The 21,709-nt window shown below is 39.5% G+C and overlaps 1 protein-coding gene across 3 annotated transcripts in view; it reads right to left on the bottom strand.

Moving 5' to 3' along the window:
- The window catches only part of AGBL4 (ATP/GTP binding protein like 4), a 1,783,169-nt gene extending 1,761,925 nt beyond the window's left edge, over nt 1-21,244 (bottom strand). For all 3 annotated transcript variants that reach the window (XM_037827269.1, XM_037827268.1, XM_037827270.1), the window contains exon 1: nt 21,100-21,244. In XM_037827269.1, the coding sequence (XP_037683197.1) occupies nt 21,100-21,133 (34 nt within the window). In that variant the 5' untranslated portion in view covers nt 21,134-21,244. The remainder of the gene's footprint in view (nt 1-21,099) is intronic.
- Between the last annotated feature and the right edge of the window lie 465 nt (nt 21,245-21,709).

Raw genomic sequence — 21,709 nt, 5'->3', positions numbered from 1 at the left:
CAGATCTGGATCTTTAAGAAATGCCAGAAATCCATAATTTAATGTAAAATTTCCCTATTTGAAATCATTGACAATCAATCCAATCCAGTTAATTCCTTGTTTATATGTTTTATGAGCTCAACAAAATGTCTGATAGCCTGATCCATCCCATGTGCTGCCAGTTTGCAACCAGTGATCTAAGAAAAAGACAGTACAGCATGGTGGAAATGAAGGGAGGTGCCAGGCTCCACCTCTTTCCTGAGAGCAAGAATTTATCTGTTAATACCCACTGAAATGAAAAAAGAAAGACTTCACCTAACTCTGCACCTTCAATGTTCCTGTGGTGTAAATTATTGAAGGCAAGTTCTTAATAGGCAGATGTCATTTATTCCTCTCTTTTATCCCAAAACAAGACTCCACTAAACAAGGCTCTGCTAAATTAATTTAAAACAGTGGTCATAAGCTTCAGTTTGAGTAGATCAGTCAAATGCACCAAACCTAAGTGGTTTACCTTTGCCTTACATAGTCGGTCTGGGAAAAGTCAATCTAGGAACTGCACTGGTTTACTCATTTATCTGCCCTTATATCCATTCTGGCTGTGACATATGTCTTTAGAGATTGTCCACAGAGGAATTAAATGTAGTAGAAGACTGATGTGTAAAAGACAAAAAAAAAAAAAAAAAAAAAACCATGCCAGAGGCCTTTTACCTTAATGCTACCTATCACCTTCTGATTAATAGGGTACTTACGATAGAAGGTCAGAGTCCCAGGTTCCTTATGCTCCTACTTTCTGTATGGAAGCCAAATTTAAATTTTAAAAACCTTACAATAATTCAAAAATAACAAATAACTAAAGCTTCATTCCTAAGACCCTAGGCAGGAAAGGTAGAGAAATGGAAGGTTTCCAGTCAGACATTCACTCAGCCAACATTGTCTTGAGCCTGATATAAATTTGCTTGTAATCTTGTAAGGAAAATTGTGCAGAACATAAGAAAGATAAACAAAATAACTGGAATACAAGTCAGAAAGTGTTAAATGTGGTTTAAATAAAGCTAAATACAACTTAAACAACTTGAAATAAGAATGTGCTTCTTTATTTAAATTCCACATACCTATTTACATTTTTCAAAATGGGTAATTAAAACTTGCAAGGCAAAGTGAAAGATAGCCTCAGAATTAAGAAATGTGGTGATTCCTTGATGTGTCCAAAAACATGCTTCACTTTTCATCAGAAGCAGTCTTCTCAGATTCACAAAACTCATATGAATAGGAAATATATTTTAAGCCCTGATTTATCATTTTAAAAACTGCGTAGGATTCAAAAGTCAAACTTGATTTTTAGGAACTCCATATACACAAGCATTTTTAAAGTTATATTTCCTGGCATAATGCTTCTCTTTGGTGCTAAATACTCAAAATACTCAAGGTTGTTTGGCAATGGTAAACAGCACATTTAGACCTGAAATACCTAAGGACCAGAGACTTACAGTAGCCTGCCAGACAGAGCATAGCAAAGTAATTAAAAAGAGAATGATAAAGAACAGAAGGAGAAAGGAACCAGAGATCCGGGGCCATATTTAGCAGGCCAGTTTCTCTTACTTAACAGGGGCAAGGTAGGATAGGCAAAGCTTATAACAGAAAAATTCAGGAAAGCTCTCTAGCTGAAAAATTTAGAGATTTCACCCAATTTCTAGTTTCTCTTTAAAAATGAATGGATTGATACATAAAATAAGTAACTTTGAAAAATAAAACTCAGCAATCAAGGACATTTACCTTTCTAAGATAGAAACAAAAAAGAGTTCTATCCTCCCAACTATCCTATCTTTGAAAACTAATTTGAGTCCTAACCTTCAAAACTTTAAAGTATGTATGTTTCATAGCATATACCTATAGGATAAGGATGCTTTTGTCACTCTAACAGGAAAGCTCCTTTTCACAGTTTTAAATGAGTAGTATGTTTTCAAGGATGGGGCAGCAATTTTTGATAACTTAAGTGTGAAACAGCATTAAAATCAGAAAACTGAAGAAAATTTTACGTAGTTCATTTCATCAGGATCACATACACTTCAGTGTAAAGTTTGCTGAGAACAACGTTTTGCCAAACTGAAACTACTTTGAAAGTAAGGATGTACAAATGATAAAGAAAAAACTCTCCCTCATCCTCCAGGAAAAAGGAAAAAAAAAGGAAAAACCAATTTGACCCCTGGGATCTTGACACCAAGTGTCTTAGAACATAACCACTTCACATTTCAATTAAAAACATATATTCAATCAATTAAAAATACACTCATCTAGTAACAATGAAAAATCTCCCAGTAGTGAAAAGATCTAATCAGTAAAACACAACTTAAAATTAGTCCCAATTCTGGCAAACGTGGATTCCAAAGGAAGGTAAAATTCCTCTTTCCTAAGACCTTATTAAATCAGGTTCTAGGAATAAACAAAAAGGATAAACTAGATCATGATGCCTCCTCAGAATATAGGAAAAAGTTGCTTTCATAAAGCTGAATCCTAGATTACATACGGTTTATATTAAATTGAAATAAAAGTACAGTCCCTTCAAAGAATAAAAATTATCCACTTCTCTTATAAAATCATTTGATTCTTCATCCAGTTGTATAATATTTATGATACTAAGATTCAAATACAAGATCTACCATATTGATAAACCATGATGAGACATTTTAGTTTTTTATAGGAAAATCCAAAACATCTTTGGCTTACAACAAATTTGATCAGAATGCAAAAAATTTATATTTCTCATAATTACTGCTATTCTTGTGGTGGTACATTGGTAATGACATTATTAAGAGGAAATGTTAGAGTATTACAGATATGGATCATACTTCCAAATTTAATTTAAATTACTTTAAATTCTTCCTAATATATTATTGACACTGGGACTCATGTCCTATCCATATACACTTATAAAATTGCATTCTTCAATCATCTGGGATAGTTATATGATTAGAGAGATTCTTTAAACATATATATAAATATACATAAAAATATGGAATGGAAGGCACCAATTAATCTAATGAGTTGATTATGAGAGTTTATACTCTTTCACTTGCATTTCACACACCCTCACAATCCATTGAGAAAAGAATTAGTATGACCATTTTAAAGATGAATAAAACTGAGGTTCAGTTAAGTGGTAGAACTGGGATTTTAAATCCTATCTGTTTAATTACAAAATCCATGCCTTATTTATTGTGCCATGCTGCCTAAAGAGACAGACACCTCCAAATGAGGTTTTCATTGAACTTCTGCCAATCCCAGTTCACCAATTCTATTTGTGTTGCACTCAAACAGGACATTTTGTTTATAAAATGTCAAGTTTCTCTAATATTTCCTTTTTATTTGTGTCAACACCCTCAGCTTTCAACACCATGAGCTACTGAAAACCTAAAATTGTATGCCTAAAAAAATGCTTTCATTTGTTTGACCCATAATTATTTATCGAATGCCTATTTGCTGAATGTTACCCATGGCAAGTATGTGCTAATAGCTTTTTTTGTCCATATGACTATGCACTCATTTACTAGATAAGTGCATGGAGATGTCTAAGATGAGAGACTTCATTAACCCCATGATTGGAATAACTAGAAATAAATACTCAATTTTTGTTTAATTAATATATTTGTCTGAAAATTAATGTATGTACTAACTATTCCTCAAAGGAAAGAAATTTCATGTTATTACAAATCCTTCTGGGAGCCATCCTCTCCAGTCAGGAATGAGATCTTAAAGTTAGGAAATAAAGTTAGAAGGCAGAGCAGAATTGTCCTATCAGTATGGACTTAGAGCCAGATAGACCTGGGTTACAGTTGCGGTTCTGGTTCTTACTGGTTTTGTAATCTTAGCCATAGCACTTAACCTCTCTGAGGCTCAATCTCTTCATTTGTAAAATTGAGATAATTATACTCCTTGAAAGATTTTGTGAGAATTAATCAAGATACATAAAAAATGCCTGATAGAAAGGAGGTCCTAGGGTGGCATACTAAAATAAATAACATTGTTTTTAAAGGTCATTATCATAATCTTTGAATATTTTAGCTGTCTCCATTTTAGGGAAAACTATTATGATTTACCAAGGAACAATGTGACCAGGGAAACAACAAATTTGGGTTACAGTTCTGGCTTCTCTTCTTGCTAGTTGTGACTCTGGTAAACCTCTAATACTCAAAATATGGAGAACAATCCACACTTCCCTTACTATAGTCTATAATCTTATACATGTCTTTTCAACTTACAGGAGAGCAAGAATGGAAACAATCCGGGCTTCAGAGTCAGAAAGACCCACTTTCCAGCCATATAACCCTAATCTCTTTGAACCTACTTATGTAACCTTATATTCTTTCCTCAGGTCTACTGTGAGGCAAAATCAAGGTATACTACAAAGAAGCTATAATTATAAAATAAACTGATGAACCAAGTGTGGTAGTTTGAAGCTCAACAGACCTCAGAAGATCATGTTCTTAAAGCTACTCCATTCCTATGGGTATAAACCTATTGTGGGTAGGACCATTGGATTAGATTATTTCAGTTACGCCATGCCCCAGTGAATCTTAATCCTCTTACTGGAGTCCTTTATATAAGGATGAAACAGAGACAAAGACAAAGAAGCTGAGAGAAAAGGACACACACAGAAGCAGAGAAAAAAGGTGCAGAAGCTCAGAAAGAAAGCCACAGACAGACCAGCCAGAAGCTGAAAGCAATAAAACCCACGAGAGACGGACCATTAGATTACCACCACATGCTTTGGCAAGTGACAGAGGAATCCAGAATTGCTGTTGATGACTTGATTTGGACACTTTCAAATTCTCAGAACTTTAAACTTGTAAACTCATAAATCCCCCTTGTTAAAAGCCATCCAATTTCAAAGATACTGCATTTCAGCAGCTTCAGCAAACTTAAACAGATTTTGGTACCATGAGTGGGTTGCTGATTTTGCAAATACCAAAACTGCTTTATAAATGGATAAGGGGAAGATTCTGGAAAAATTGTGAGGTGCTTGATAGAAAAGGCCTAGATTGCTTTCTCGAGATTATTGGTAGAAATATGGACGCTAAAGTTACTTCCACGGAGGCAGTTTCAGTTTGCAAAAGCTGCCATAATGCAATATACCAGAAACAGGTTGGCTTTTAATAACAGGAATTTATTAAGTTACAAGTTACAATTCTAAGGCCATGAAAATGTTCAAATTAAGGTATAAACAAGAGGATACCTTCTCTGAAGAAAGGCTGCTGGCATCCGGGGTTCCCCTGTTAGATAGCAAGGTACATGGCTGATGTCTGATGTTCCCTTGCTCCCAGATTTCATTGCTTTCAGCTTCTGATTCCAGTGGCCTTCTCTCTGAGTGTCTGTGGGTTCTCTCTTAGCATCTCCAAGCTGTTTCTCTCTCAAAACTCTCTCTAAATGTCTCTGCCTTTTATCCTCTCATAAAGGACTCCAGTAAAGGATTAAGACCAACTTTGAATGGCCTGGGTCACATCTCAATTGAAGCAAACCTAATCAAAAGATCCCACCCACAATAGGTCTGTTCCCACAGGGATGGCTTAAAAGAACCTGGCATTTTCTGGCGTACATCACAGCTTCAACCCAGTACAGAAGCCTCAGACAGAAATAATGAATGTATCATTGCCAACTGGAAGAAAGGTGATCCTTGTTTTAAAATGGCAGAGAATTGGGCAAAACTGAATCCTGATGTTGGATGTAAGACAGAACTTAAAAGTAACAAGCTTGGAGATTTAGCTGAGATTTCCAAATTAAGTGAGGAAAGTGCAGCCTGGCTTCTCCTTGTAACTGACAGTAAAATGTGAGAGGAAAGGGATAAGCTGAGAACTGAACTCCTAGGCATAAAGGAACCAGAAATTGATGGCTTGGAAAATTCTGAGCTCCCAGAAAGCAACTCCACAGAGAATAGTGCCTCCTGTGAGGATTTAACTGAACATGGAACAAGTCAGCCATTTCAGGGTGAACCAGAATTGGAAATGCAGTTATCCAGAAAGGATTTGTGGAAAGACCTAAAGTCTGACTGTTGGCCCCCCTGTGTACTACATGTGAAACCAACAAGCTTTTTGTGAGATCTATATGAATGGAACCATAGCCAGCCTGGACTAAAAGAGACAAATTGAAGGGAAAATGACTTCAAAGGCAGAACCATGAAAGCTGAGGTCTGGAGTGAAAACATCTCGTGGGGCTGAGACAGTGAGCCCACCTGTCTGTAGAAAGGATGAGTATGCCCCGGCACTTGCAGTGAGTGGGCCTTCCACCCCGTTGTTTAGGAAGAATGCTGCCATCCCAATCTTCAGAGAGGGTGGAGCACATTCCACTGGGATTGGGGAGAGTCCGACCACTACCAATGTTCTGAGGGGTTGCAGCCTGTGTCCCAGAGATTAAGGAGAGTCCAGCCACCACCCAGATGCTTGAGGAGGGTGGAGCCTAGAGTTCTGCCATCACCCAAATGCTTGGTGAGGGTGGAGTTGAGAGCATTGACACTATGCAAGCCGTTGGAAAGGGTAGGGCTGCCTCTCCATCAAGCCTGGATGAGAAAGCCATGTTCTATAGATGACTCTCAGACCTTGAAATCTAATGAAGTATGCCCTGCAGCGTTATGGAACTATTTGGGACCCATGACACCTGTTTTCCCTCCAATTCGGGAATGTTTATGACTGTCCCTCCTTTATTTATTGCAAGCAGATAACTTGTTCTGAGTTTCACAGGTCTATGGCCAGAAGAAAATTATGCCCAAGGACAGACTGTACCTGTAACTGATTTTGATGAGATTTTGTACTTAATATTGTTTCTGAAATAATTTAAGCCTTTTGAGAAATTGAGATAAATGCATGTATTTTGCATATGGAAAGAACATGTCTTTTGGAGGTCCAGAGGGTGGAGTGTGGTAGTTTGAAGCTGAATGGACCCCAGAAGATCATGTTCTTAAAACTAATCCATTCCGAAAACCTAAGACGGCAGCTAGGAGAGACAGGGCAAAAAAACACATCCATGAAAACTACTAGATAGAGGCCAGAAAGTGACCCAGAACACCAGTTTCAGCAATGCACCAGCTGTTGGCCCCCGTGCACTACATGGTGAAACCAACAAGCTTTTTGCAAGACTGTGTACTTGGTGAAACCAGGAGTCTGCATTCTGAAACGAGTGAGTGAGCCTGCTGAATGTCAGGCAGCCACGTTGCAGTGTGGGGAAACCAGAGGTTGGCATTTGGAGGCGGACTAGTTCTTTTTTAAAAAAACCCAAAAGTGGCTGCAGATACAGCAGCGAGAACCACACAGTGAAGCATGGCCAGAAAGGGCTGTGCGAACAACTCAATATCTGGTGTGGAAGATAGCCTTTTGCACATGCACTGCTAGTTGCCTCAGAGCAAGGAGGGCACAGGTGAGCCAAAAGAGGAAAAAAACCACACCCCTTGCAGCCATCTTCCCGGCAGGCAGGCAAAGCTCCTGCCCGGCACCGGAGCCACAGCCAAGAGCTGCACCAAGGGACCCAGTGTGATGGGAAGTGTTTCTGGCAACACCACGCACACACCACAATATCAGGCGTGGACAATATCCTTTCGCGCACCCACAGCTAATTGTCCCACAGCTGGGAAGGCGGAGGCTGTGCGAAAAGGGGGAAATTAACATGCCCCATTCAGCCATCTTTACAGCAGGCTGGGAACGCCCTTGCGCCGCCCAGTGGCCCAGGGCTTCCCTTGAGGGATGGCATGCACTTGTGATGTAGCACAGCCTTCCCTCAGCAGAGGCTCTAGGAGGGCACGGCTGGGAAGAGGAGCCCACCAGGAAACCCCAGGGACCCTATGCCAATACCAAGGACTTGTGGGTTAGCAGCAGAGACAATCTGTGGCAAGACTGAAATGAAGGTTTAGACTCTTGCTACAGCCTTAAATCTCCAGGAACACCTGGGAGGTTTGATTATTAAAGCTGCCCTTCCTCCCTAACTGCTCAGACACATGCCCCACATTCAGGGCGGACAGCACCAACGACACATCGAAACTTGGTGCACCAATTGGACCCCACAAGAACCAGACCCCCACACACCACAAAGACAAAGTTGGGGAGAACTGACTTGAGGGGAATAGGTGATTTGTGGATGCCATCTGCTGGTTAGTTAGAGAAAGTGTACGACACCACACTGTAGATCTGACAAATAAGAGATCAGTATCTGAATAATCCTTCATATCTTAAAAGAACTCTATCAAGTAAAGCAAATGCCAAGAGCCCAAAAACAACAGAAAATTTTAAAGCATATGAAAAAACCAGACAATATGGATAACCCAAACCCAGACACCCAAATCAAAAGATCAGAGGAGGATTGACTCGGGCAAGATGGCGGCATAGAGAGGAGTGGAAGCTAAGTAGTCCCCCTGGAACAACTACAAAACACCAGAAACAACTAGTAAATAATCCAGAATAACTGCGGGGGGACAAACGAGACCATCCACTCATCATACACCAACCTGAATTGGGAGGAATGCCCGAGGACACAGCATAAAATCTGTAAGTAAAACCTGAGGATCCAAGTCGTGAGACCCCCTCCCCCATAGCCCAAGCTGCAAAGCCTCGTGGTGCCAGAGAGAAGCTCTCTCCCAGCAAGCAAATATAGCTCAGCTGAGCTCCAACTGGGGTTTTAAGTAGCGAGTCTGAACTGCTCACTACAGGTACGCATCCCCAAAAACAGACAGAGGCTTTGGGTGACGACTGACCTGGGGGAGCCGGAGGGTCGCCTTCGACTGGGTCTGAAGGGGACTGTTTCTTTTTTGGCTCAGTGGAGAAAGCCCCAGTCATTTTCAGTTTCCAGGGCTGTGACTCGGGGAAGAGCAGAGACAGCACAAGCAGAGAGAGAGACCATTGAAATGCTAATGACCTCCACCTGGGAGCTCTGTCTTCTCTAGGAGGAAAGGGGTGGGGCCCTTTCCATTCAGAACCAGACCCCAGAGCCTGGGGGAACACGGCCATACCGCCTCACACCAGTCAAGAATTATAGGCTAACAGGCGCCACCTGCTGGGCAGAAAAGCACAGTGACCTGAGGCATCAAAGGGTGGAGCAATTTTCTAAGACACACCCGCAGGGAAACCAGATACTTAATATTTCTTTCCTCTGGGACCTGAGCCTGTTCTGGTCTGGGAAAACCTGATTTGAATAACCAAGGAAACCATGCCTAGACAACAGAAAATTAAAACCTACACTAAGAAGAACAAAGTTATGGCCCAGTCAAAGGAACAAACATACACTTCAACTGAGATACAGGAATTTAAACAACTAATGCTAAATCAGTTCAAAAAGTTTAGAGAAGATATTGCAAAAGAGATAGAGGCTGTAAAGGAAGCACTAGACATGTATACAGCAGAAATCAAAAGTTCAAAAAAAAACAACTAGAAGAATCTATGGAAATGAAAGGCACAACACAAGAGATGAAAGACACAATGGAAACATACAACAGCAGATCTCAAGAGGCAGAAGAAAACACTCAGGAACTGGAGAACAAAACACCTGAAAGCCTACATGCAAAGGAGCAGATGGAGAAAAGAATGAAAAAATATGAGCAACGTCTCCGGGAACTCAAGGATGAAGCAAAGTACAATAATGTACGTATCATTGGTGTCCCAGAAGGAGAAGAGAAGGGAAAGGGGGCAGAAGCAATAATAGAGGAAATAATTAATGAAAATTTCCCATCTCTTATGAAAGACATAAAATTACAGATCCAAGAAGCGCAGCGTACTCCAAACAGAAGAGATATGAACAGGCCTATGCCAAGACACTTAATAATCAGATTATCAAATGTCAAAGACAAAGAGAGAATCCTGAAAGTAGCAAGAGAAAGGCGATCCATTATATACAAAGGAAGCTTAAAAAGACTATGTGCGGATCTCTCAGCAGAAACCATGGAGGCAAGAAGGAAGTGGTGTGATATATTTAAGATACTGAAAGAGAAAAACCGCCAACCAAGAATCCTGTATCCAGCAAAGCTGTCCTTCAAATATGAGGGAGATCTCAAAATATTTTCCGACAGACAATGAGAGACTTTGTGAACAAGACACCTGTCCTACAGGAAATACTAAAGGGAGCACTACACGGTGATAGAAGACAAGGGTGCATGGTTTGGAACACAATTTTGGGAGATGGTAGCACAACAATGTAAGTACACTGAACAAAGGTAACTATGAATACGGTTGAGAGAGGAAGGTGGGGAGCATGTGAGACACCACAAGAAAGGAGGAAAGATAAAGACTGGGACTGTGTAATTTGGTGAAATCTAGAGTATTCAACAATTGTGATAAAATGTATAAATATGTTCTTTTATGAGGGAGAACAAGCAAATGTCAACCTTGCAAGGTGTCAAAAATGGGGAGGCACTGGGGGAGGGATGCAATCAGCATAAACTAGAGACTGCAACTAATAGAATCATTGTATTATGCTTCCTTTAATGTAACAAAGGTGATATACCAAGGTGAATGCAGATAAGAGGGGGGGATAGGGGAGGCATGTTAGACACTTGACATTGGTGGTATTGTCTGATTCGTTATTCTACTTTGATTTAAGGTTATTTTTCCTTTTGTTGCTTCCTAGCTGTCATTTTTTTTTCCTCTTTCTTTTGCCTCTCTACCTTCTTTGACTCTCCCTCCTGCCTTGTGGAAGAAATGCAGATGCTCTTATATAGATAGCGGTGAAGGTGGTGAACACATAAATGTATGACCATGCAGAAAACCATTGATTATTTACTTGGGATGGAATGTATGGTGAGTGAACAAAACCGTATTAAAAAAAAAAAAAAATGGGTTGATGACAAAACCTCGAGGGCAATATACTGAGTGAAATAAGCCAGACACATTAGGACAATTATTACAGGGTCTCACTGACAGGAACTAATTATAATATGTAAACTCATAGACATGAAATATAAGGTACCAAGATATAGGACGAGGCTTAAGAATGGGGAGTGGTTGCTTAATATGAGGAGAATGTTGAATTAGGATGAACTCAAATGTTTGGAAATGAACAGGGGTGTTGGTAGCAAGATGTTGAGAATAACTAACAGCACTGAATGGTGTGTGAATGAGGTGGAAAGGGGAAGCTCAGAGTCATATATGTCACCAGAAGGAAAGTTGGAGGTCAAAAGATGGGAATGTATAAAACTGAATCCTATGATGGTGGGCAATGTCCATGATCAACTGTACAAATACTAGAAATCACTTCCATGAACCAGAACAAATGTGTGACAATACAATTAGAAGTTAATAATAGAGGGGCATATAGGGAAGGACTATATACCTATTGCAAACTATATACTACAGTTAGTAGTATTTCAACATTTTTTCATAAACAGTAACAAATGTACTATATCAATACTACGAGTCAACAATTAAGGGGGGTTGGTTAGCAATAGTGGAGGATTAGAGTTTCCTTTCTTTTTTTCTTTTTTCATCTTTCACTTTATTTCTTGTCTGGAGTAATGAAAAGTTTCTAAAAATTGACCAAAAATTAAGTGTGATGGATGCACAGCTGTATGAGGGTACCCAGGGGCAAGTGATTGTACACTTTGGATCTTTGGATAATTGTATGGTATCTGAACAATCTCAATAAAAATGAAAAAAAAAAAAAAAAGGTCAGAGGAGACACAGTACTTGGAGAAATTAATCAAAGAACTAAAGACAAACAACAAGACCATGGCACAGGATATAAAGGACATGGAGAAGAGTATGGCACAGGATATAAAGGACATGAAGAAGACCCTAGAAGAGCATAAAGAAGAAACTGCAAGAATAAATAAAAACAGATGATCTTACGGAAATAAAAAAAACAGTTAACCAAATTTAAAAGATTCTGGATACTCATAGTACAAGACTAGAGGAAGCTGAACAATGACTCAGAGACCTCAATAACCAAAGAACAGAAAATGAAAGAACAAAAGAAAGAATGGGGAAAAAACCTGAAAAAATTGAAATGGATGTCAGGGATATGATAGATAAAATAAAACTCCAAATATAAGACTCATTTGTGTCCCAGAAGGGGAAGAGAAGGGTAAAGGTTTAGAAAGAGTATTCAAAGAAATTGTTGGGGAAAACTTCCCAAACCTTCTACACAACATAAATACACAAAGCATAAATGCCCAGCGAACTCCAAATAGAATAAATCCAAATAAGCCCACTCCGAGACATATTCTGATCAGACTCTCAAATACTGAAGAGAAGGAGCAAGTTCTGAAAGCAGCAAGAGAAAAGCAATTCACCACATACAAAGGAAACAGCATAAGACTAAGTAGTGACTACTCAGCAGCCACCATGGAGGTGAGAAGGCAGTGGCATGACATATTTAAAATTCTGAGAGAGAAAAATTTCCAACCAAGAATACTTTATCCAACAAAACTCACCTTCAAATTTGAGGGAGAGCTTAAATTTTTCACAGACAAACAAATGCTGAGAGATTTTGCTAATAAAAGGCCTGCCCTACTTCAGATACCAAAGGGAGCCCTACCGACAGAGAAACAAAGAAAGGAGAGAGATACAGAGAAATTTAACAGACATATATAGAACATTACATCTCAAATCACCAGGATACACATTCTCCTCTAGTGATTATGGAACTTTCTCCAGAAAAGACCATAGGCTGGGACATAAAACAAGCCTCAATAAATTTAAAAAACAAATTGAAATTATTCAAAGTACATTCTCTAACCACAATGGAATACAAATAGAAGTAAATAATCATCAGACACTTAGAAAATTCATAAACACCTGGAAGTTAAAAATGAGGGGGAGATGAAAACATTCCCGGATAATCAAAAGCTGAGGGACTTCATCACCAGTAGATCAGTCCTATAAGAAACGCTAAAGGGAACTGTACAGGTTGAAAGGAAGGGACACTAAACAATTGACTGAAACCACATGTTTTAGTTTGCTAATGCTGCAGAATGCAAAACACCAGAGATGGATAGGCTTTTATAAAATGGGGGTTTATTTCACTACACAGTTACAGTCTTAAGGCCACAAAACGTCCAAGGTAACACATCAGCAATCGGGTACCTTCACCGGAGGATGGCCAATGGCGTCCGGAAAACCTCTGTTAGCTGGGAAGGCACGTGGCTGGCGTCTGCTCCAAAGTTCTGGTTTCAAAATGGCTTTCTCCCAGGACGTTCCTCTCTAGCAAGCTTGCTCTTCTTCAAAACGTCACTCACAGCTGCACTCCGTTCAGTCTCTTTGAGTCAGCATGTTTTATGTGGCTCCACTGATCAAGGTCCACCCTGAATGGGTGGGGTCACACCTCCATGGGAGTATCCCACCAAAGTCACCACCCACAGCTGGGTGGGGCACATTCCAAGCAAATCTAACCAGCACCAAAACGTCTGTCCCACAAGACCACAAAGATAATGGCATCTGGGGGACACAATACATTCAAACTGGCACACCACATAACAAAATAAAGATTTCCAGTAAAGATCACATGGTAAATATAGATACAAACACTACTGCATTTTTTATTTGTAACTCCACTATTTACTTCCTACAGGATCTAAAATACATAAAGTATAATGATAAATCAGTGGTTTTGGACTCAATGTAAAAGATGTAATTTTTGACAAGAACTACATAAAGGTGGGGGAATGGAGGAGTATAGGAACATAGTTTATGTGTCCTATTGAAGTTAAGTTGGTATCAAAGAAAACAAGATTATTAATAGACAAGATGTTAAATTTAAGCCCCACAGTAAACACAAAAAAAGTATCAGAGAATATGATCATAGAGATGAAAAGTAGAGTATGGGTTAAGAGAGGTGGGGGAAGGGGCAATGGGGAGTTAATGAGAAATGAGGGTAGGGTTTCTGTTTGGGGTGAAGGGAAATTTCTAGTAATGGACGGTGGGAAGGTGATGGCATTGCAACATTGTGAATGTGATTAATCCCACTAAATGGAATGCTTGGGAGGGGGTGGAATGGAAGTTTATGCTGTATTTATATTTCCACAATTGAAAAAAAAAAAGACAGTCTAAATAGATACTGACAATTAAATGCCATAGATGTTCCTGGATGAGATCTCAGAATAGAGGAGAAAAGGCTCAAAAGGACACAATTGGGACGTAAGAAAAAAATGAAATACAGATGTAAGCTTTATATCAATGTTAAATTTCTTGAACTTCTTAACTACACTTATCGTGATTACATAAATGAATATTCTTGTTCATAGGAAATGTATATGTGAATTATATTATTTGTTCAAGGATGTGTGCAACTTGCTCTCATATGTTCAGAAGACAGAGCAATAGAGGATGGATGATAGACAGCAAAGGAGGGAAAGAAAGAAATGGTAAAGTGACAAAATATTAAAGTTGGTATATCGGGGTATCAGTGAAGGGGGGTTGGGGTATGCTGGAGTTCTGTGTATGGGGTTTGTATTATTTTTGCAACTGTTACTGTAAGTTTGAATTTATTCCAAAATTAAAATTAAAAAAAAAAGAAACCATTAATCCATTCCTGTGGATATAAACCTGTTGGGGGTGGGACTTCTTAATTAGGCAATTTCAGTTGAGGCACGCTCCAGATGGGTCTTAATCCTCTTACTAGAGTCCTTTATAAGAGGATAAAACAGAGAGAAAGACAAAAAAGCTGAAAGAAAAAGACACACAGACAAGCAGAGAAAAAAGCCACAGAAGACAAAGAAACAAGACACAGAAGCTCAGAAAGAAAGTCACAGATGCAACAGCCAGAAGCTGAAAGCAATGAAACCGGAAGAAAAGGACCAGCAGACACTGCCATGTGCTGGAGTCCAGGATCACTGGATTGTCTATTGATGCCTTAATTTGGACATTTAAAAATTGTTAAAAACAAGCCAACTTCTGGTATATTGCATTTTGGCAGCCTTAGTGAACTAAAGCACCAAGTATTTTAGCAGCCAGCATTTGCTTTGACCCTGATCTAGCACAAATGTTATCTGTTTAAACCCTTTCCACCAAAACATTCCTATTTCTAATATTTTACATTTTTTAATGTTACCTCACTATTAATAAATATAGGAGGATTTATTAACCTGCGCTTCAGGGGGATACACAATACCTCTTGAAATCATTTTCAAATTTTTGTGTGTTTGCACATAGTATGCATTTTCATGGGAGAGAATTTATTGAAACTTTCCTGTGCACACTGCCTTCTCTGCCCTCCATTCTTCCTGTCCACTCCCAATCTCTCTGCCTACCACCTTCACTGGACTAAATCCTTGTCACTCAAGACTCAGCTTAGCCTTCCTGGACTACCACGACCACCACCCCCAGGATGACAGTGAACCATTCTCAGGGCTCAGAATTCTGTGTACAACTCTGTCATTGCCTGGATAGTTATTTTCTAATTCTATTCCTCCTTCACTAGGATGGAAACTCCTTGAAGGCAGGGGCTTTGCCTAACACATTTCTGAATTTCCAGAGTTCAGCATAATGACTGACATATGGTAGGTATCCAGTATATACTGTTGAATAAATGAGTAATTTTTAAAGTGGGTAACAGTTCACAACATAGTAGTTTTCTTCCACAGAGCTATTACACAAAGAGTAATATACTAATATTAGTGACTTCTACAAGTCCTGGAAAAAGGCAAGCAAACCACAATTGTTGACAGAGTGTTTTCCCTATTCCCTTCCCTCCAAAAATTCCATAACATTATTGGAAGTTTTAATTGAGGATTTGTTAATCCTATACATTAGTTTTCAATCCCATTTAAAATTTTTAGGAATCCTTTTGTGTTCGTTTGTTTGGTTTTCTTTCAGTTACCAAGTAAGTACATTATTTTGAAACCTGTCTAGAGACTTAGAGGTTCACAAACAATAATTCTCAAATATGTTTGACAAATAAAAATTCCTTTAGAGATTAAAAAAAAAAAGAAATTTCTTTTATGGGTCCCATTAAATAAATTGGGAGTATAAAAAGCAAAGATTAGCATAGTTCCATATGGTAAACACTATCAATGAAATATCGCAAGCTTTCACACTTATAATAATTTTTTATAATCAGAAACAGCAAACTGAGTTAAGAATGAAATTTTTCCTTAAATCAATACTAAAATTAGCACCTACTCCACTGCTGAAATTTAACAATTAATAAAAATACTCTAAACTCACATAAGACTATGTTGTTCTTAAATGACTCAAAGACAAAGCCAGGATTTTATTAAGAATATGTATGCAAAATTTTGATACCCTGTGAGCTTCTAAATATACACAATTCTCTAGTATCATTGAAAGTGACACTGAGCCAAGATGCTGAGAATATAGCCAAGTACAACATTCACAGATCTCAGAAATACAAACATTATCAGAGATCCTTAAAAGAAACGAGCACATAAGCTTCACAGAATCAAAAAGCGTTTTCTGGCCCAGCATTTTTGGGATCTTTAATAAAGCTAACTTTGCTGACATTACAGAATATATAAAAGCAATAAAAGCAATAAAATAATTTGAAGTTTTAAAAATATCTCTAAAATGGGATAAAATTATGTAAATCCATATTCCCTTTTCCACTATGCCAAAATCCTCAAATCTCTAATTTTTTTTATGCCTTTTTATAACTTTGGCACCAAAACTAAGTTGGCAGCAAAACCTACCCAAACTGATATAAAGCTATTTATGAAGTTTATGATCTTTATTCACTTAGAGTGAATATGATATTAATGTGTTTGACTACAGAGACTATGCCATACTTCACTGGGAATATTATGTAATCTACAGTACTGCTGTATTACCTTTCTAAAATTTGAAAAAAAAAAAAAGGTGAGTTCTGAAATATATCTATCACCAAGACTGCCAGATAACAAATTATGGATCAGGATTTTTTTTTAAAGGTGATTTTACAATTAAGGCTTTAGGGAAACATATACACACACACACATGCATATAAAAATTAAGCATCAATTTCTTTGGGAGTATAAGGTCTGCATTTTCCATATTTTATTGCCTGCAAAGCAGGTTTTATAATCCACATTTACAAATAAAGCCAAACAAATTTAACTATTTTGCCCAAGGTCATACAACTAATACAGGTTACCAAGCAGTATTCTCATTTCTAGACTTTTGAAAATTTCAAGATTCTGTCTATGGGTGATTTCAGATTCATGTGGAATTGCTTTTTTTAAAAAAAATTTATTTCAGAGAAAATGATCAAGGCATGAGTCATTTTAACAGACTGCTTCATTATAAAATTTCTGTTCTATATGGGACTCCACAAAAGTAATAAACTTGGTAATATAGGAAAGCAAATTATTTTACCAAATAATTAAAAGGCTTTTTTAATGATAGAAAGAAGGAAGAAGAAGCTGAGAAATTGAAGCTGGTACAACCTAGCTTAAGACTAATACTCCTACATTTAGTTAACTATAGTATTCTTTTTTATTATTATTAATCAAATTGTCAGTGAAGAAGAAAGTCAAAGCATTCATGTCCCCATTTTAAGGTACAAGATTTTTTCAAGAACAAAATTCCTTTTGCAATTCTTATCTTCTTACAGAACTATCTGCATATCTGAAAAAAAAAATTTTCAGTGACCCTTCACTCCTTCAAGAAATTCCTCAAAATCTACCTCTTACAGAGACATTTCCCATGATTCATAGTTCAGGCAGCAATTCTACATTGGAGTCTTTCTTCCAATAGCAAATCAATTATTTTAATTAAGAAAAATGGGAGGGAAGAACATCTTATATTAATCATTGTATTGTCTAAGGCTTGCATTTATATGTAAAATGTATGCAATACATTTGGAATGTTTTTATATTCAAAAACATTTATTGGTCATTTTGGCCATATTATCTCTAATAGTCACAACCACCCTGCAAATATAATCCCTAACTTACAGATGAGGAAACTGAAGATCGTAAAAGTTGAGCCCAAGGTCCACATCTAGTAAGTCACAGACCAGGATGCAAACAAGAATCTGAGCCTCAGTTCTTTACACTTTACCTTGCTAGAGCATGCTTAGCTTAGATGGATATTTCCTGTAGTGCAGGAATTTTCACCATGGCTATGATCTCTTCAGTATATAGTATGTCATAATTTCAAACAGAAAACCAGATAATGAATCCAGATAACATTAAAATAGTATAGAAAACCACAATCTTAAATTAATTATTTACAGATTTTGAACAAGTTGCTTAACCTCTCTGTGCCAAAACTTCACAAATAAAGTGGAGGTAATACCTTAGTGAATTGTTATGAGGCTGAAGTGGATTAAAACATGTAAAACACATAGTACAATGCCTGGCATATAATAAAAACTCAATAACTGTTAGCTGTTACTATTGAGACAAGAAATCACCAGGTGGCCATATTGTGTACCAGGTGACACTACCCAGCCATAGCTGGACATCTAATCCAAGACAGTCAATCCTACACTGGCCTGGATCCGTGACATAATCTGTTAGGAAAAGATGATGGGTGTTAATCAAATTCTCTCTTTGAAGCCTCAATTAAGAAACAAAGATTGAGCCAGTTAATAGTGATTCAGAAGTAAAATGAGCTGGCTCCTACCCTCATCAATTTCCTCTCATCAAAGTTACCAATGATCTCTCCATTGCTAAATCTAATTCAAAATACTGAATATTCCATTTATCTTTAAATATTCTCTTGGTTGTCCTTTTACCTCTCTGGTTGTACATTATCAGTCTCTTTGGGAGGCATTTAAATATTGCAGCCACTCAACACTTCATCCCAGGCCTCTACCCTCTGTGTCTGTGTGATTTTATCCACATCCATGGCTTAGTAACTATCTCTATGCCAAAATCTACAGCTCAGACTTTTCTTGAAAACTCAAGTGCCTTGTCAACCTTTCCACTTACTTAAATGTCTCAAAAATACCTCAAACACCATTTGACCAAAATCAAACTCTTGATCTTCCTTCTCAAACCTATCCTAGATCTCCTTCTAGTGCTGTCTTACTAATGGCACACCAACTGTCAAATTATACAAGTTAGAAAATTAGAAGTAGTCCTTGATACTTTCTTCTCCCTCATCCCCATCCTTCAATAAATTCTATTAATTTTATCTCCTCAATATTTCTCAATTCCTTCTCTTTCTATTCTGCTACCTCCTAAAAGGTCTCCCAATACCCACTTGTATCCTCGTACTCTCCACATTGTAACCAGTTATTTTTTAAATAATTCTAATTATTTAAATTATTTAATGCTCTCACTTAAAAGCCCTCTGTGATTTCCCATTATTCTTAAGATTTTTGACAAAACTTCCTATCATAGCCTATATGGCCCTACAACATCTTACCTTTCTATTCCCATTCCACTGTTCTGCATGCAGTCATCCTTCCCTCCCTTCAGTTCCTTAAACACAGCACATGGTGCTTTCCCCTGTGTTAGGGTTTTTGCACATGTTTTTCTCTCCCTCTGGACCACTTTTTGCCCCTCTCTTCATTTACCCAATCACTCTCATTCTTCATCTCTCAGCTAAAATATCACCTCCTCCGAGAAAGCTTCTTGAATCTCCAGACAAGCTCAGTCATTCAGTTATCCGTTTTCTCAAATGTTTATCGAGAACCTATTTATACAACAAGTATGGTTCTAGACACATGGGATTGACTGGTAAACAAAACAAAAACCCCTGCCCTAATGGAGCTTACATTCTAGTGGAAGGAGACAGGCAATAAACAATCAAAATAATAAGCAAAGTAAATAGAATGTTCAAAGGCAATAAGTGCTATGGGAAAAAATAAAAAGAAGAATAAGGTACAAGAATCTGGAGCAGGGAGTTTCCAGTTCCTAACTTAGTGTCTGGCATGTAGTTGGCATGCAATAAACATTTCTGGAATGGATGAGTGAATAAAAGAATGAGCATGTTCAAGTTATGAGGGAACTAAAATTTTAAAAACAAGTAGAGAAACTACTCAGTAAAAGAAATGCCATGACAGAGAGAGCGACCATGCAGGCATTGAGAGATAATAGTCCCTTGAGCCATTCCTGATGGCTTCATACAGTTTCCAGTTCCAATCCTTGTATAGTCTTACTGTTACCCCCCATCCAAACCTGCAGGACCTGTGTAATTCAAGTGGTCACTTTTGAAACCACAATGCCAAATCAGGACACATATACAAGATTTGTATACCACTGCCATCACCACTACCACACATACCACTAAAGCCACCAATTTTCTACACACAGGGATGCCACCCCTCCTTACTGAGGCTCCAGTTCTCCAGTCCCAATCCCCTTTTAGGAACAAACTCCCTCTCACATACACAGGGTCTCACCTACAGGTCTCTTCTATGACCCTGTAAGACACTTTAGGTCACTATCTCTCCAAACCCATCTATACCCACAAGGGGCCCCCTCTGGAATAGGATCCCGAGTCTCCCTTCCTGTCAGTCTCCCCTGCCTCCTTTAAGAGTTCTTCCACCCATAGAGATGTGGATATGCACTCCTTTGTGAATCTGAATGACCTTCAAGATCACTGATCCTATATACACTCATACTCAGGCTTCAGCCTTCTTAGATTCCCAAAGGACTGGGGCTCTGGGGCTCTCCTCAAGCCTCCTGTCCTTCTGAGGACCCATACGGGGATTTGTACACTGGTCAGGAGTGACTCTAAGGTCACTACACCTACCCAACGAACAGTCAGGATTGTGTGAAACCCATTACAAGACACTGCCTTATATTAAGGTAACACACCCACTACATACACCTGCCTCCTCAGTATCAAAGCCCTCTCCTTTCCCCAAAGCATATCCCTTTAGGGATCCCTTCCATACTCCCGCGGGGTTGTGTAAGACCTTTTCAAGAGGTAGCCTACCCCTAAAATCAGCCCCCACCACAGGATCCCCTCAGGACTGGGGACCTGTGCCTTTCCTCGGGTTCCTGACCTTTTTTGGCTCATGCTCCCTCAGGACGGTACGCGCGCGCGCGCGCGCACACACACACACACACACCTCCGCCGACACCTGGACCCCTAGGTCTCTGGCCCCACTCAGAGAGGTATCCCTCCCTTGACCCCTGACCTCGAGCTCACAGGCCCATTGCACCGGGGCGCCTTCTCAGGAGTAGGGCCCTGCCTGAGTCCCCTATCCCCTCAGGCCCAAGACAGCCGTGCTACCTCAGACTTTCCTTGCTCGACCGCCCGCACAGACCTGCCTCGGGCGCCGTTAGGCTCCGCTCCGCCATTTTAGTTGTCCCTCCGCCTCTGGCCCACGCGAAGACCGCAGGGCAGCGGGGAGCGGGCGGTGGGCTCAGCGGGCTGACAGGAGCTCTCTTAGGAAGACGCGGCGCGACGGTTGCCAGGGCAACGGGCAGCCCGCTAGCTAGAGACCGGCGCGCGGCAGGAGTGAGGGGGCGGGCTGGGAGAGAGCGTGCGTAACAAGGCCCCGCCCCCGCGGCGCGAGCCTCCTTCTAGAAACAGGCGCCCCGCGGGCTACGACTCTGTTACGTTTCTATCCTGCAAGGGAGTCACCGTGTCTCAGCGACTGAGCATGCTCGGTTGCTTCTGGGGCGCCGGGACCGGGTCTGCTGGGGTGGCACTTTCTGTGGTTTCTATGGTTTTCTATGCTTGACAGTGAACTTTGGGGGCCTGGGACAGGTTTCTTGATTTCCAAACGTTTCTCCCCTTGGAGTGCCTCGCCCTCGTCGAGGTGCTGGGTGACCTGTCCTCAACTGAAATGCATTGAGAATCATTAACTCTGTGCCCACTCTGTCCGAAACACGCAGAGGCCCACTGGGTTCCGTCTCCTGCGCCACTCTCCA

This window comes from Choloepus didactylus, chromosome 2 (genome assembly GCF_015220235.1).
Source record: "Choloepus didactylus isolate mChoDid1 chromosome 2, mChoDid1.pri, whole genome shotgun sequence".
In the NCBI taxonomy this organism is placed as follows: domain Eukaryota; kingdom Metazoa; phylum Chordata; class Mammalia; order Pilosa; family Megalonychidae; genus Choloepus; species Choloepus didactylus.
Note: the sequence above shows the minus strand (reverse complement) of the source record. Positions and strands in the feature narration are given on the sequence as shown.